Below are 17,812 nucleotides of genomic sequence, written 5' to 3' on the forward strand. Positions count from 1 at the left end.
AGCCGAGGTTCAACGTTCAATCTTGACCTTGAGAACAGCAGTTGACAAAATGACTTCACTGAAAGGTCCATTTAGGGTTCTAGTTGCTTTGGAGCTTAATTAGGGATAGAATGGTTATCGGCCTGATCAATTATAAAGTAAAGTACAAAAAAATAAAAATTGTACTTAAGTATAGTGCTTGAGTACATTTTGACACAAAGATTTTTATTTTTACTTACTTATCTAATTGTACCTTGATTACTAATAATCTGTATCAGCCCTGAAAACATCATATCGGTCAATCTTTACCATCAATCATATGGCATGATCTTCATCAGCACATTGAGTTTGTCCACTTGTAGTGGCAGACTCAGGATCTTTGAGGGACAGGGGCAAGAAAAATTAATTGGCGGCTGGTGCCCTTTTGTATGCGATGGGCCACCAGCACGCAGAAAGTCATGACATGTTATAGTGGAGAGAGGGCACTTCACCACATTTTGTCAACTGGAAGGGAAACCTAGAGGGCACTTTATCAGTTTTATCTACCAAAGGAGCATCCAAGAGGGCACTCTCGGCATTTTTCTTTTCTTTTTTTTTTTTGGCAAACATGAGTACCACACCACACCCTCTGTGTCCCCATGTCATGAAGATGCATAGTTTCTAGTGTCTATGACTTATCAATTGTTTCCCACAATTCATAAAAACATTGAAACTTGGAAACTCACTTGGAAAAAGATGATTTTTTTAAACCCCAAAAAACAAAGAAGAGATCAATTTAAGACTGAATATTAAAACACATATAATATGTTGAGATGGATGTTTCTTTTCTGTAGACCCTGGTCTGTGAGTGGTGGATCTGTCTCCTTGGGGTCCTTTCAAGTGGTTTTCATTACACAGGGCCTTTGGCGTTCAAACTGTATCCTTTGAAATTAATTAGAGTAAATGATTAAAATGCTATCCATCCATTAGAGTTGTTGTTGGTATTGTTTTTACATTCACTAACAGGATATACTGGGCTAATGGGCTGTCCACTGAGCTTGTACTTACTCATACACTGTTGTTAGATTGCAAAATGCTCAATGACTCAGTTTATATTAGAGAATTGCATGATCTTAAAAACGCAGCTGTGATCTGTGCTTTCATGTCTTCTTCCTACTTAGACAGATGCCGCGAGCTGCAGCAGCATCCCATTCTCTCTCCCCGAGAGAGAAACTCAGTGAGAGCTGGCTGATAAACCTTCTGACAGTTTCTGTAGGTTTAGATGCTCGTGGTGCAGAATAGGTATTAGTGCACATTAAGGATTAGTCTTTTGCCCGGAAAATGTTCAAATACAAGACACAGGTTTGAAATACTGGGAGTTTTATTTAAAAGCCATCCATGTGAGCATTTCAGGGTCAAGTAACGTGGCACACAAACATACCACTGTACGCCTTTTTAAAATTCACAAGCACAAAATATGATAAAAAATATGCAGCATGCATCTTCTGAAGTATACAGCATTGCAGTACCAATGATCAAACACATGTAGACACAGTAATAATGGGGTAAACTGTTTGTCTGACATACTAGTTTATTATGAGATAAAAGACTGAAGACAGACAGAAAGGAAAGCATGATGGTGTCTTCTGAACAGTGAAAGAGAGCAGAAAGAAACAGGGTATCTCCAGCTGCCTAAAATAGCTCCCTTCCCTAACTTCTTGTAGATAAAGACATGAAGGCAACAAGCTGTTGGATGCAACAGATCAATAAACCATTTCTATCAGTTAAACATAATGTTGCGACAGGAAGCCATTTGACTACTGATGTGATGCATTCCTGTTTACAAAGTCCGACGCACTGCACCGTGACCAAGGCATAGAGGCAGCCGTTCAACCTGATAACCTGATTATATTGGTTTTGGCACTTAGGGATTACAGTTCAGACAAAATAAACAGCATCAGGAAGTGCTGGACAGGTGAGAAGTCAGATTGGAAAAGAGAGCCTGGAGTTTTGTGTTCAGAACTGGATACGGATTCTGTCCAGTGGGTCCGTCTCCCACATCTTGGGATCCCAAGCCTGGAACCAGCCAGTGAAAGTTGGAGGCTCTGCTCCCTGTTTAATGGTGGTGATGGGCAGTCCTCTGCGACCAGACGGGTCTGAGTCCACATATTCTTTTGCTGCACGACAAGAAGTAGATGGAGGAAGGGGTAGATAGAGAGACAGAAAATCAGAGCATGTAAAAATCTAACAGAATAACTTGGATGAAGACTTGTTTTGACACTTGATTATAAACAAACATTGACCACCTTGTAAGCTCATGTTCGGAGATGTTAGAACAGTCAGCCATTCACGGAGCAACATTAGCCTATCATTCATTCTGACTTGTGTTCCTCCTGGCCGCTATTTACGCTACTTTTAGCTCTAACTCCTGAGGGAAACGTCTGGCTCTTTATCTGCTCCACTGTGTTCACCAGCTAGAGGCTTGTTTTTGTCTGTCTGCTGATGGATGCTAGTGAGGAAGCATTACTAGGACAGACAGTGGTGGATGTTTGAGGGGCAGGGGCGAAAAAGATACAAAGGGCACCAGCTGTATGCGGTGGGGCACCGGCACACAGAAAGTCACAAAATATTTATAGTGATGACAGGAAACTTTATCAAGTTTTCTCCACTGTAAGGGAACACTAGCACTTTTGGCCGTGCCGAGTCAAACCAAGCCGCGCTGATTTGCTTTTCCATTACCAGTTTTTACTGCGCCGAGTTGAGTTGAGACGCGCCGCGACGGCGATGGACCTGCTCCAAGCATTTATGGATGGCTGCTTTGAAACTTATAATACAAAACAATTTATTGTCATCCTGCTGAGGATGCAGGACGCCTTTAAAATCTTTGACTTTAATTAAACCCACAGTTACGACTCTACTGCACTATGCTTTCTGGCAGCAAGTATCTAAAGCAAGACAAATTGATTCTCAGTGGTACATTTGTTCTTTCCTGAAGGGTTTTAATGTTACAAACCTATTTTGGGAGCTCCTTTCTTTTCCACCTCATTCGCCTCATTGCCGACCCAAAGGAAGATCTACAGGGAAGAGACACAGTCATTCCAATAGTCTCCAGTGATGCAGAGTTTTTTCAGCACACTAAAAATGTTTCCTGTGTGCTCTAGTGATAATGACAGAGAGCCCGTCTTACCTGGTCCCAGCTATCTAGGAGCATGACATCATCAGTGGCCAGGTCTGTCTGAGTGAAGTCTCCTGGTACTTCTTCAACCTGACAGACAGTGCAGAAGGAAACTCAGGCCGACTGTGTGTAGGTTATTTTATATTACAATATAGACATAACTGCGTTGATAGGGCAAATCAATACAATGTTCAACATCTGAAGCAATTATGTGACTTACATTGAGTCTGCCAGTTTTGTTGGAGCAGCCAAACAGACGTGGGGGATGGACTATGTTCCTCAGAGTCTTGGAGGTCTGGTATTCCTTCTTTCCACCAAGAGCAGACCAGAAGTCAGCTGTGGGGGTGAAGAAAATACAACAACCATCAGCTCCAAGTAGCTTGTCCCTCCAACAAGAATGATACATTCGCTCTGGGCAATCAGGATCAAGAAATGTCATCTTGTCAAGTTTAATCAAAACCGACAAGAATTGAAGCAGTTATGTCTTATCAACAGTCGTTGACATGAGTACTGTACTCTTATGACTTTTACTCCATTACATTTTAAAGATAGATGTTGTGCTTTTGACTCTGCTACATTTCTTATAAGTTTCCTGTTATTCATTATTTTGATGCCTAGCTTTGAAGTCAGCGGATTAATTTTCTTTTCTCTACTAAAATTCGATAGACCATATGCTGCGTTCATCGCAGGAGAAAAAACAATCACAGAAAAGTACCCCCACGCCTGTCAGTCAAGTTCAAAGTGCTTGCTAGTACCTTTTTAACAGTTCAGTTTGACTTGCGGTGTTAGTGATGGCTACGGCAGATAAAGATTATGATTCCTCCCCAACAGAGTAGCCATAGCCCTATCTGAAGTACATCGATTCACTTCAGTTGCTACATGAAACTGCTCGCAACAAGGCCTAGGGATTATCTTGAGTAACTGGGTCATGATTACTTTAAAGAGACAGTTGAGTTTTTCAATATTTTGTTTAGTTTTTTTTTTTTTTTCCGAGCACCACGAGCCGAATGCCATCTAGTTCCATTATATTCAAGAGGAGGCAGATATCTACGGCCAATATCTTCAAAACTCTGCAACTCAAACCTAAAAAATCTATATGGATAAATAGCACTACAGGTAAAATGAAAAATATTTATTTTTGATTTTAGGGTGAACTGTCCCTTAAAAGCTAGTAATCCATTACTTTTTGTCAAGTAAAAACTTAACTGAACAAAATTACAGCACAGCCATTACACTCATGGATATGATGTTTACACAGAGTGATGATGCACCCTCCTTCTGTAATTGTATACTCAGACCAGTGCCCTTTCTCTTACTGCATCACATACAGTGTATTGGGCCTCAGAGGACACCCACCTGGTTCCTTGCCCTCCGACACCTGGCTGGGACTGCCACCCAGGAAGCCCACCACATGTTTGGCAGCATCCATCTCCTCATCACTGGCGCCCACGCCCCTCCACACAAACAGGGCACCTGGTGTTTTCAGCACAAACACGTCGTTGGTGTTCAGATTGGAAGCAGAGGCCTCGACCTGAGGAAACACAATCAGACAGGTGAGAGGAGGAAGTCAGTGTCCTGTAAGGATGTGACAGGCACGTGAACGGGCAGACAGCTCACCTCCACGGCCCGGGTAGCGCTGGAGGAGCTCTGGCGGATGTGAAAGAGGCGAGTGCTGCTGGCCTGTGACTGTCCACCTTTGGTTGATGTTCCTCCGCTGTGGATGATCATGGGTTTGCCCTGGAACAGGCTCATCAGGTGTGGAGGCTCCTGGCCCTGAGTCACTCTCACCTGTGGATGAAGTCATTACAAAAATCAACATGAAGCTTGGTGGCCCTTATAACTAGGTTAGCTTAATGTCAGCAGTATAATATCAAAAGTCTGTTTGTCTAACTAACAGTAAAGTTAAATGAAGATTTAAAGGACTAATATGTTAACAACTTTTAACTTTTAATTTAGTCTGAAACACACAGACCTACCTGTGTGGTATTTTAGGGATAAAAGTATAAAATAAGACATTTCTGAAACTGTTCAATGTCATCAATATCAGTGAGGGTTTGTTTTGATGCCTACATGCAGTAGATTGAGTTGAGTGGTATTAAATTGAACATTACAGTAACACTGCCCTCTGCTGGTCATCTGAGGTTAGTTGTTTTTCATGACGGAGGAGGGAAGTTATGGCTGAGATTTTTGGTCTTGGCAAGTTGTATTTAATCCTCTGAAATAATTAGGTTTAATAGATTTTTAAAAGCTGAACACTCATTAGTACTGAAGGGCTGCTTCACTTTGTTTTTCTACAGTGCTGCTATCAGGAGGTATCCAGATGTTTGCACTTCTGTCTCTAGAGGAGCTACTAAACTCAACATCTGTAGCATTGGTTCTCAACCGTAGAAGGAGGAGGTTGTGAGTTAAAAAAAAAAAAAAAATTTTATTCTGGGGAACAGTTTTTACATTACATTGCCTGTACCAGTGATATAATAAGCCTTGAAATAGACTTGATTGGTGTGTTTGTGAGAGTCAGTGTTATAAATATGTGTTTATAAATAAAAGTCCCAGGTGACATCGAGATATTTAACACAAGTCTGTGTTATTGTGAAAGTTTCAAGTTAGTTCTCACTTTTGACACCTTGGCTGCAACTTTTTTACTCAACTTCCGCAATCCTCTGCTCATATTCAGAGAACGTGAACAACTGCACCTTTATATTCACTTCAATACGCTTGTGTCACAGCCAAGTCTGGTGTTTATTTAGTCAAACATTGGGGCATTACTATGAGACTGAGCTTGTGTTTTTTTACAGAATGTAGAGGTGAGCGGTGCATCGGCGTCGAGCTCTAACCTGAACCGGGGATCCTCCCATTGAGTCATCGAGCAACACTGTGAGGAACGCTGAGGCTGCCAGCTCATCCTGCGTGCACTTCAGCCCCTGCCTGAGAGAGTAACACACACAGTCTGAATGTGATTTACTGCTGTGCATGTGGTCTCAGACTGGGTGTGGTGGGAAAATGTGTGTAAGCGCTCTTACAAACACCACACAAACTACACCGTATATACAGTGCGTGTTTGTATGGGTCTTTCACTCTACCCACCAGGTGTATATGATGTGTTGTTCCCGGCCTCCAAGTCTGTAGCTGTAGAGGATGAGGTAACAGTCTCCACCGTAGAAGTGACCGTAGGAGGAGGGATCCACAGGCGCCTTTGCTCCGTTCTCAACACGCCAAATCTAAAAGCGAGATCACAACCTGTTTTGCCGAGCCTTCACACACTGTTTTATCCATCAGGCTCTTTAAAATCTTTAGGCGCACTCTTACCTGGACTTTGCCCTTTCCATCATCAACCATGCCGTGCTGGGCTGCCATGACCTTGTTGGAGTGCAGGGTGGAGGCGTCGAAGGGCACCTGTTTCACTTTGGCTATGCTGCCGATGGTGTAGGCCTTACTGGGTCCTGTAGTCTCGTCTTTGTCCCTCCAGTCAATGAAGAACTGCTTGAACAGAGTCGTCTCAGCTCCGGCAGGAAGAACTTGGATCTGAGAGAGAAACGGGTCAGAGAGGGATTCAAGCCCATGTTTAAATATCTGCATCTTTTTGTCATTACGAAGAAACAAGATGTTTCATGTTTATGCACACGTCACTTTTACCTGTGTCTTATTGGAGTAACCCTTGTCTTTGATGAACTGCTGACCTGCTGCCATGGCTGCTTTACGCTCTGACATGTTGGCTTTGGGACCTGGTTGGCGTCAGATAAGATATGACATTATAAGAAGGCCATAATTCTCAAAATAAATAAATAAATAAAATAAACTGCCTGCTAAATATTAAAGCTCTAGTGTGTATGATTTAGTGGTATCTAGCGGTGAGGTTGCAGATAGCAACCAACGAAAAACAACTTGCTATGAATCCGACAAACGTGTTAAAGCTCTCTCTAGAGCCAGTGTTTGGTTTGTCTCTCCTGGGCTACTGTAGAAATATGGCGGTGCAACATGGCGGACTCCGGCAGGGGAACTGCTGCCTCTGTAGAGTCAAAAGGCTTGTTCTTATGACAACATGAGGACTCTGAAAATGTAATTTGTATACTCAGGTGGGGCACCAGTGTGCAGAAAGTCCTGATATATTTATAGGGAAGAGAGGGCACCACATCTTGTCCACTGGAAGTGCACTATAGATGGCACTTTATCATGTTTTATCTACCATCCAAGAGGGCACTTTTGCAGTGTTTTTTTGTTTTCGAACATGGGGGCACCTGCACCTCTCCTCTGCGAGGCTTAAAAACACCTCACACTGATCTCTGACCAGAATTACTATGAGTTAGGTCAATTTAGCTCAGCAGTTAATCAGGGCAGAAACCAATTTTTTTTCCAATGCTTAACTTGAGAGCACAACTACGTGTGTTTCAACCAACATATTTATGATTTTATGCAGAAGAAACATTGGTGAGGGTCACTACCAACATCAGTTTTTTGAATTGTGCTATTGGGTCTGAAATGCGCTCGGGTTTGGCACCTTTCCAAACGAAGATGTTCTTGTCCACCCCATTGTCCAGGATGTAGCACTCCTCAGGCGACAGCATGGCCTGTTTGAAGGGACTGGATGGAGCCACGGAAGAAACCTTCATTGAACCAGATGCATCGGAGATCTGCGGAGCAAAGCGACAGCATCATGTACCAGCTCTGTTCTCAAAGTGTTAAGTGAGGACGCGTCTTCAACAGCATTGAAGTATCTTCCAATATCCAAGCAACATTTTTTTAGTAGTGGAGACTTTTTCATATGAGCTACATTTGAGAAGGTTATGTAGCTCAGTTTTCTTTTTTCATGATGTCCTCAAACTTGAGATTTATAGCCTGAGTTTGGAAAGTCATGGGTTCATAAATTGATGTATAATTCAAATGCGTGGGCGTCTTTGCAGTTCAAGTTTCAAAATTCAAATCTTGCTTCGTGAAATATCTTTGTAGCATGAGCTAGGAGATGTCATTGTCCACCCAGGAAAATAACAAATATGTGAATTAAGTTTAATTGTCAGTTTTATTTCTCACCATGTAGAGGGCACCCTTCTTCTTGTTGGAGATGTCCACCTGCTCATCATCCGGAGTACTGGGGGCAATGGCTGTTTTGGGCCCCAGAGCCTACACAACCAGAGGAATGAGTCACTGTAATCCTCTTTTTGTCATAATTATCACTTACACTCAAAGTTACAGTTGTGTTTTTTTGCACACATATAAAGACACATCAGCATTGATTTGTTTTGCAGACCACGTTCTACAGCTTCTCTCCGGTTAAAAAAAATCCCGATGATTGTAAATGTATTCATTAAACCTCCCTCCCTCCTCTCGCCCTCATTTAGCCTCTCTGGAGTTTACCCTCCTCTCTTGCCGTAAAGGAAGTGTTTACAATTCTGCCTTGGCACAGAGTTGGCACATGAGCAGCACATTACAAAGGACAGCATTGTGTCCACTCGTTCCCACGCTGACTAACTCACCGGCCGTGAAATGCGTTAATAACAGTTATAGCTTCTGCTCACAACTGATCACCTTTGGGGTGAAGACTTCAGTGTGTGGTTCAGATTCATGTGTGTGTGTGTGTAATTGTGTCTCACCTCTATGAATGCTTGTGGCTCTCCCCCCTCCTCCACCATGTGCAATTTGGCTCGGCCGTTCCTCTCATTATCTCTGATGCCAATGGAGACCTCAGAGGCCTTCAGCCGCTCGTAGCGGTTACACTCACTGCCACACCACTGATAGATTTCCTGCAGGAGAGGGAGAGACAGGAAATGGACATTAAAGTTATTGTACTTAAGATTTCTGTCCTTTGCTATTATATTAGTGTATCTGTTTACAGTGCAACCAAGCAAATTTTGTTTATAAATAAATAATTTATTTTATTTATTCTATGAGTAAACTAGCATCAGTAGGAAACGTTGTGACTCCACTACTAACAATGAAAATGACTATATAGAGATGTTATTACAGGATGTAAATACAGTGAATGTCTATTGCTGATAAAATGCCAACCAGGAATCGTATTTAGTTTGGGATTTAATTTCATGAAACATTTAAGGATTGTTACTTTAAGAAAAGGATTAAAGCTTCTGTGAGCTGTGTTCTCCCTCCTCTCTACGTCACCACATGAACACGGAGTGGTTATCACTAGATATGGCAGCAAACAGGAGGATCCTGCTCTCTGCTTGTTCATGAGCAGACAGAACCGCCTCTTTATGGAGTTCTCTGTCCTGATTGGATAAAGTGGGCAGGGATACCAGAAAATGTATTTTCTTTTTTACAGCGTGAGCAGGAGGAGAGAAATGGTTACTGACCAAAGACTCTATAAGAGTGATTACTGTTGGACTATAGGGATATTTAACACTTATTTTAATAAGAAATATATCACTTACAGCAGCTTTAACGCTTTCACAGTGAACCAATGACAATGAATTGTCACCCACAGCATAGATAGATACACAAACACACTAAAACTGATGAAACCCACCTTGCCCAGGTCAAGAATGAAGCTGTCTCCCTTGTTGAAGCTGGCCCAGGACATGTCCACCTCTGTTGCTCTGATGGCCCTCCGACCCTTGAGATGCAGCAGGCGCTTCACGTTCGCGTCGTTGGTCACCACATGCTGAAAACCTGAGGCCACGCCCCCTTTCTGTGACCAAAAGAATAATAATAATTGAGGTGATATTCAGGTTCATTTGAAATGTGTATGTGAGCACAGTTAAGGGAAGAGAAAGGCACTATTTTTACACCACGTGTTCACAACCACTTTAGTATGTTGGGGTCTGGGGCAGGATGTGTGGAGTCACATGATCTGATGAGAGCTCAACACAGTGAGGGTGAAATGAGTTTCACACACACAACATAAAACTTCAGAGGACTAAAGGCTGTAAATTGTGCTGCCAATTGATTAGATTAGCATGTGCCATAAATCACAGCTAACAAAGCTAATAAACCTTATCAAATGGTAAGAATGAAACTAACATGATGCCTGCTTCAGGAAGAGGATCATGTCTGTTCTGTGCAACAGTGAAGTACCTGGGAGGCAGGATTTTCTCGTAATGTGCCGTCCTTGGTGAAGCCATTAAACAAAACAGGTATTTACAAGACATGCAAATTGAAACACCGCAAATGAGCAACAGACACACTCTCTGTTGGAGAGCTGGAGAAAAAAACAACAACACGACTGCTTCGAAAGACGACATTTGATGAACTTTTCCACAAAAACTACAGCTTAGATCCACCCAGTCATGAGAGCAGAGTCAAAGAGGGACTTCCTTGTTCTTAAAATGCCCGGTGAGGGTGTAGCATTTGCCCACAAAGGCACAGAGTCTTGTTAGCATCTGGAGGAGTGGCCTTTGAGGCCTCAAAATGGAAACCACATTACTGCTGTTCATCTTTGTGCCTTTCTCAAGCGAGGAGCAATAAAGTTTTCCATGGCAACAATGCAGGCTCTGTTTATTCTAATGCAGGGATTGTGTCCTAACAGTGGAATTACCAAAACTATGAAGAGATAATGAGGTTTGGTTCTGTCTCTGTGTTTCTGCTCATGTGCAGAGCAGAGTTTCCATCCTCCAACTCTGCAAAAGCAGTAAACAAGGCTAATTACATCCATCTAAAGCCAGGAGGCTGTTTGGATGGTTTTCATGGCAATAAGAAACAGATGGCTGGTAAAAAAAAAAAAGGGAAAAAAAAGAAAAGGGGGCCTAACTTTTGTCTCACAAAATGTCCTCCTTTGAATACGATGGTTGCCTTGCAGTCAGTAAGTCAGTCAGTCAGTCAGTCAGTCAGACACACCCTGGCATGTGTTGCGGGGAATGTTGTGATTCCTCTGAACTTCAGACTCATTAGCTTAACTGCGTGGCAAAGTTCATGGGACGCTAACAATCATTAAACCTCGTAGGTGCATCACATTCAAAAGAGTTCTGAGACAGATTGTTGCTTCATTTGTATGTTTTGTTTCATCATAACTTTCATTGTTGTTGCTGTAAGACACGTTCATTGGTCACTTCACATTTCATAGTGTAGACTATTTTCAACTGCAGACTGAAAGCACAATAGAAACATTGCTTTAAAGTTCATTTATTCATGCAGTCTTAATCTAGAGCAATAGTTCATTCAAAAAAATGACTTTTCTTTCTCAAACTATTTCATTTGAATCATTTCTATTGGACTTAAGAGGTTAAACTGTACAGCGTTCCAAAAGAAACAAGACTTGAGTCATGCCGGCAGCTCTGTGAGGCTGTACATACATAGGCTCAGCAGTGCTTTGAGCTAAGTGCTAGCATCAATGCTAACATGCTCATGTTTAGCACCTATGTTTGCCATGTTTGTTTAATGTGTTAGCATGCTAATATTTGCTAAGTAACTTATAACAAAGTACAGAAGGGAACATGAACGTGTTATCGTGGCCAAAAGAAGATTTTGTGCTACACACTGTGGTAGCAGACCCCCAGGAGGAGCGCCAGGCTTTGAAGCCAGTTTTCGTAGTGGCCAAACCTCATTCAAGTAAGCTGGGCGCTAAACCGGAGGTTAGCCGGCTCGGTCGGCGGAAGCCTCTAGTGCAAATGCTCTATGGGCCGCACAACACAGAAGCTATGTGGAAGACTGTCGAGTCATTTCGGCTTCATGTGCCACTGAGCAGCTTTCATAGGAATGAATGGGGCTACCTCCTCCTTAAGCTATATCCAAATTTAATGCAACTTGGTGACAACTAGTGTTAAATTGCATTAACGCCACCTGCTATGACAAAGCGAGAATAGAAAGAAACGGAAATGATTTAAGAAGTGCTGAATTATTTACACAATACATAATATATGTGTGATATTAACACGATATCCATATTTTGTTTTTAAATATCATCATTATCGTCAACATTGTGCAGCATAAATTTGTCTGTATTTTGTACCCCAGAGATCATCTTGCAACAACCCAACCCCCAGATTGTATCCACTGATCTAAAGATTAATTATTCAGATAGTGACACCACCTCTCTGAGGTTTTGTCTGTTGTACCATGAAGCTCACCTGGTATTTGATTCCTGACTTAAAGTACCCCAGTAAGGTGTTGGACTCGCAGTTCTGCACATCCCTGTACTGCACCGGTGCCCCGCCCAGGAAGTCATCCAGCTGCGTGGCGAAAATGGCCACCGCTCCACTCTCATCCTGGGAACACTCGTCTCCTGCAGGAAAGAAACACTCGTAGTCAAACTGTCTTATCCTAAGCTCTTTTCATACTCCAGTTTGATCTAGTTTCTCTCAAAAAACCTCAAGTTGTTTTACAATAGCACAGCAAACTGCAGCATTTTAGTTTCCGCAGTGACCTGACAAGACCTCTGAGTCACGACTAGACGCTTTGAATCACATAAACCACATCTGCAGCAGAGGCAGGATTTGTATCCTGTTATTACCTTCATATGGCACACAACATGGATAAAACTATTCCATAATTTTACATGACTAACAGTGACCCCAGACTGAAGGATTAATTATTTTCTCATGTTATTTCTACTGCAACAACTCACAGATGGTTGCGCAATGGCAGCGGAGAACTAAAAGGAGTCTTAACTCGGCACTGGAGGAACATTGGCTGGGAAACGACAAACATGTAGAGACGGGTGCCTCTCTTGTGGCCTACAGGGTTATTCCAGATGTGAGTCATGGAGCAGTTTCATTTAGGGCTCTGTTTTTGTTATGTAACTGAAAATTTACAGAGCATTAAAGGACTTTGCCTGCAGTTTTAGGGATTTAGAGCAGTAACCGTGCGTCAGCGTTCGCTCTGCACAGGCCTGAACTGAGCCTGTGATGGGAGTCGACAGCACAGATAGGGAACTGTGAGGCGGAGAGGAATTTCACAAAGGGGTTCGACTTTTTCAGCTACTCATACTTCAGAGGATGTTTCAGCAGTGAGATCTGATGCATTATCTGATCTTTGGTAACTTCAAAACCGCAACTTTTGTGTTCCAAATGAGGAAGTTTCAATCACTACGTTCTTCCTATGATACATGAAGCTTTTTAGTGCGTTTGTTTTACTTAATTTTTAAGTAATATTTTACTATGGTTGAAAGCCTTTATAAGGAACTGATTACAATACTACAATACTTTATGGTCATTTAAACAATGGGCGTTGGTGAGATTACAGAACAAAAAGCAGAAACCTCAGGTTCAAATAACAAAAAAATGGGAACAAAAACAAGTGATAAGATTTAGGGAACACGCTGCAGTAAGATGGTTTCTGCCACCAAGTGTGTTGCTGATGACAACATACTTTTTATAAAGCAAGAGAAACAGTAAGATTTCAATCAGCAGCATGTTTTTCATAAAGAAACTAACATTTTTAAGGTGCATTGTTTAAGAATTGGCCACCTTTCAAATTCATACTCAAAACAAACACAGCAGCATATCACCAGAGTAACCACTAACCGTAGCTGCCCTTAGCTAGTTAGCTCAGTTAGCAGTTCGGACTGGGAGCTCTGGGATCAGGGGGGTTTTAGTGTTTATTTGCTTACATAGAAGTTATTTAAGTTGATTTTTTAATGTTTTAAACTAAAATTCCTACATAATGCCCCTTTAAATTCTAAGGAGTGAATGAGGATTTACCCAGCCACATGTGTATGTTGTATGAAGGGGCTGCGGTGGTATAGAGCAGCAGGTAGGCGTCCCCGGTGTAGAAGCTGCCATGCAGGGCCTTAGGAACCGGCTTCAGGTCCAGGCTCTCGATACGCCACACCTGCAGCCCCGGCTGCTTCCCTGCAGCTGCGAACTCCTTATGGGAAACCATGATGGCTCTGAGAGAGAGACAGAGATAGAGGAAGAAGTAGGAAAAGACGGGGAGTGATTTTAATATTTTTGCCTTGCAAAAGTGCTGCAAATGGAATCTGGTGAATCAGAGAGTGACGCAGCGAACAATGAGCCAACATGAGCTTTAGTCTCACTTCGTGTATTTCACTGTGCTTTTGCAGAGCTGTGGGTTACAGCAGACTGACACTAACCCACAGTGGATATAAATACATGTGTTATCTCCCCCAGAGGCCTCTAACCACATTTGGGCTTTCAGCAAAAAGACTTCAACAGACTAACTGGTTCCTCAACCTGCAATTAGACATTCATCGCTGCTGCTGTCACATCTGTAAATTGTTCAGATGCGTTCAGTCGTTGAGGTGATTTTTTAAACATCAATTTTATCTGACATTTACTGCATGTCAATCAAGTTTTCGCATAATTCGGAGGGTTAAATGCTCTTTGATGGGTTGGGAAAAATTCTCCTACTTCCCCTAACCCATTGGGTATTCTCAAACATGCATCGTCACAAAGCCTAAAACAAGGTACAAAAATGTAGAAATAAAAAAATTCAAATTGAATCCAGTATAAGCTGTCACAGAGGTGTATCCTCATTTTTGTAAAATAAACCTTATTAAACCTATAACATTGTCTGAAATACAGTGTGTTTGTAACTGAAACCAGTCCTGTTTGCAGGAACTTTGAATCAGAAGAGATTTAATCTATTAACAATCTGCCAACACAAGAGAGATAACCACTGTACACGGCATGGCGAGCACGACCTAGTTGACTAACTCTCATATGTTTATTGAAGATATGGAGTGAAAGTAAAACCTAATGTTATTGTTTTATTACTGCATGGGCCTGACTGCAGACTGCTTCAATAAATCGACCGTAGTACAGGCCCGTCCAGGTAAACACCAACACTTCCTAGGTGCTCCGAGCTCCCAGCAGTTAGCTAACTGAGCTAACTAGCTAACATCAGCTACAGTTGATAGCAGTTAACGGTTATTCCGGTAATATGCTGCCCCCTATTTGTTTATGAATTTAACAAGTGGTCAATTCTTAACATTACACCTTTAAACTTCAGTATCATCAAACCTTTGGTTTATAGTTGCATGTGTAGTTTGTAAAATATGGCCAGAATTCAAATGTAGCTCCACAAATATAAGAGGCACCAACTGCTGCTGCTAGCTATCCGTGGTTGTAGCAACTCGCGGCCATTAGCTACTTAAATAAATTGAATCTTTGTTAATTTTTTAACGTTTTCATTTAAAATTCTGACGTATTCCCCCTTTTATAATAGCATCATCAATGCATTCAATTTTAGACTGTAACACATTGAAAGCACAAGAAACATCTTAACAGTTTATAGATAATTAAGCGTCAGTTAGATGTTGTTTACACAACATCAACTGTGTAATGTTCTGTTGATAATGTTATTTAAAGGATTTTTTTTTTTTTAAATAAACTTTATATCATGATGAAAGTGAACCTTTGCACCACTGAAGTTGAGAGATTATGCAGATTTACTTTTGCCCCGATTACACAAGATAAAGATTACAAGTCGGTTTGCTGCAGGATTATTGCTGCAGTTACTCTGACGTTGACTGTGACAGCGCAAGATCTGGCTGATCTCCACTTCCTCAATATCTGACATCCTTACAGCCTACACTTTACCCTGTGGTCCACGCACTGCACTTATCCTACACCTGCTCATTATGTACACCCAGATAGGCCAATTAAAAGACTGCATCATGCTGTTTGATTAAAAAACCTGCCAGCCACATCGACCACACATAATGCAAACAATCATACATCATCACCACCACCTGAAGGAGTCATATGATTGTGCAGTTTGTTCAGCTGTGCTCAGCTCATGTTTCAGAGCAGGGAGAGAAAACACCCAGTGGACTTCCTGTATCAGGCTGATCAATACATGCTGCAGCATGGACACATCTCCAGACCACTTAGGATTAATGGACAGTCTGGAGCCGGATGCATTGTTAATAACACTGCTGTGACATAACACTGAATTTAATGTAGATAAGTCTGCTAGGAAGAGGATCTTCATCTGATCTGCTGCCTCCACCAGCTCTCCTGCTGATTGGTCAGACTGGAAGCTGATTGGATGTTTCTCTCATTTATTTAATTAGATAAAAGCAGCTCTAAATTCATCCATGTTGCTTTCCTAGAAGCAATATTTACACTTTGCACGGCTCCTTTTTTTTCTCTTTTTTTTTTTTTTTTTTTTTGGTATTACATAACATCCACACTACTACTTCCTGCACTCCTCTCGCAGGTTTTTACACTCCAGTTCATTCACAAGCTCTAAGCAAATAATAACAGAATATTTTTCCCATAATAAGAAATGCATTAGCCTGTGTTTCCATAACACATCGAGACGTGTTAGTCCCTCTGCTCTCCAGCCCCTTCACTGCCTGCTGTGACTCATGAGAGAGAAACGAACGAGACACTTTCCACATCTGGAAATCCGATCGCTCCAGATCTTTACAATCGCGGACTGAACTGGCAACAAAAACACAAAATCTGGCAACGAGGAAAACAGCGATCGAGAAATCTGTCCTAAGCAACCCTGCACGATTTCATTTAAAACATTTAAACATTAAAAAAGACGGACAGAAAGAAAGAAAAAGAGACTTGTCAGATGAATCAAAGTCCAAAAAAGTCATGCATGAACTCACAGTTTGCAAGATGAATCACACAGGAGAGAGGAGCAGAGGCGCTGATGGAGGTTGTAGATGTGGGAGTGAGCCGAGTGTGAAGCGTTTTATTGTTTTAGTGTGTTGTAGAGGAGGAGGAGGAGGAGGAGGAGGAGGAGGGAGTGTTCTAGCTGGAGGAGAGAGAGCACTGATTGGTCGACAGCAGAGATGAAGATGCTTCTCCTGTGTGAGAGAGGATTTCCTCAAAGATGCGTGTAATCCCTGGATGTCCTTCTGCCTGTGGTGCGTGAACTTGACTCTGTGCTGTGTTCACTGTGTTCTCAGACAGACAGGGGCAAAGTTCATGGAGTCAGAATGTCTTCATGAAGCAGAAGTTGAATCAACACTGTGTGTTTGCCTTTTGGCACAGAGGAACCATGTGACTGAAAAGCCAACAGCGAGGAAAAAGGTGCCTCCCCTTGATTTCCTGGAGGGCACAGCCAACAGGATTTGGAAAATATGGTGGCACCACAGCTACGCAGGAAACAGACTGGTGTAGTCAGGAGGTTTTGTTTTTAAAGGGATTTTTACAGACAAATGATGCTTTTTCTGTTTTGATTCTCTCCTTTCCTTCAGCGTTTTATAGACGTTCTTGTGCATGTAAAAGGTCTTAAAGTTAAAAAGCCCACACCAACAGAAGCTCCTCTGTCCCACAGAAAACACTGCTCCTGAAACGCCTCGTCAGTAGGTCCCGCCTTTAATTCCGTGACTTTGTGACGTCACACTACGTCACCATGTCACACGTTTCAATTATTGATGCCTATATTCACGGTTGAAGTGAAGCTAACTGGAAGCTGAAACATGACAGAGCCATGACAGTGAGCGGTGCTGGCTCAGGCGTGTGTGAGCTGACCAATCAGAACAGACTGGGTATTCAGGAGGCGGGCCTTAAAGAGACAGCATTTCAGACAGAAGGGGAACACGGTGCTGAAACTGATGTGTTTTTTGAGCATTAAAGCATGTAAACATATTCTAGTAGTAACCCAAAATAAAATTATGAACCTAAAAATGAGCATAATAAAAAAATGTCTCCCTCAAATCCTCTCCTGCTTCCAAAACCATCTCTGCAGATGGTAAACACCACAACTAGCACTAAGAGAGGATGCATAACATTGACTTTGATGAGTACTGTCTCATTACACAGACACCAAACACATTATTTTCTACAGCTCTGCCCTTTGTTGCCTCTGCAC

The 17,812-nt window shown here is 42.1% G+C and overlaps 1 protein-coding gene across 1 annotated transcript; it reads right to left on the bottom strand.

Annotated features, from left to right (window-relative positions):
- Nucleotides 1–1,327: 1,327 nt before the first annotated feature.
- Nucleotides 1,328–16,811, bottom strand: scinlb (scinderin like b). The gene is made up of 17 exons (XM_084368897.1): nt 16,602–16,811; nt 13,717–13,904; nt 12,145–12,299; nt 9,609–9,770; nt 8,719–8,868; nt 8,159–8,248; nt 7,629–7,761; nt 6,767–6,855; nt 6,440–6,655; nt 6,218–6,351; nt 5,968–6,058; nt 4,751–4,921; nt 4,490–4,664; nt 3,354–3,469; nt 3,146–3,223; nt 2,972–3,032; nt 1,328–2,135 (listed from the first exon to the last, which is right to left on the bottom strand). The coding sequence occupies exons 2-17, from the start codon at nt 13,895–13,897 to the stop codon at nt 1,975–1,977; spliced, it is 2,163 nt and encodes a 720-aa protein (XP_084225023.1). The 5' UTR covers nt 13,898–13,904; nt 16,602–16,811; the 3' UTR covers nt 1,328–1,974.
- Nucleotides 16,812–17,812: the final 1,001 nt, after the last annotated feature.

The sequence above is a fragment of the Pagrus pagrus genome (assembly GCF_965226575.1).
Source record: "Pagrus pagrus genome assembly, chromosome: 12".
NCBI lineage: Eukaryota > Metazoa > Chordata > Actinopteri > Spariformes > Sparidae > Pagrus > Pagrus pagrus.

Bases quoted from the DNA above. Each gene is read 5' to 3' on its own strand.
- scinlb (XM_084368897.1), bottom strand. From the start codon at position 13,897: ATGGTTTCCCATAAGGAGTTCGCAGCTGCAGGGAAGCAGCCGGGGCTG. The intron at 6,656-6,766 runs GTAAAAGTGACG...TTTCTCTCTCAG, and splicing joins GTTACTCCAATAAGACACAG to ATCCAAGTTCTTCCTGCCGG. The intron at 3,224-3,353 runs GTAAGTCACATA...ACTGTCTGTCAG, and splicing joins ACAAAACTGGCAGACTCAAT to GTTGAAGAAGTACCAGGAGA.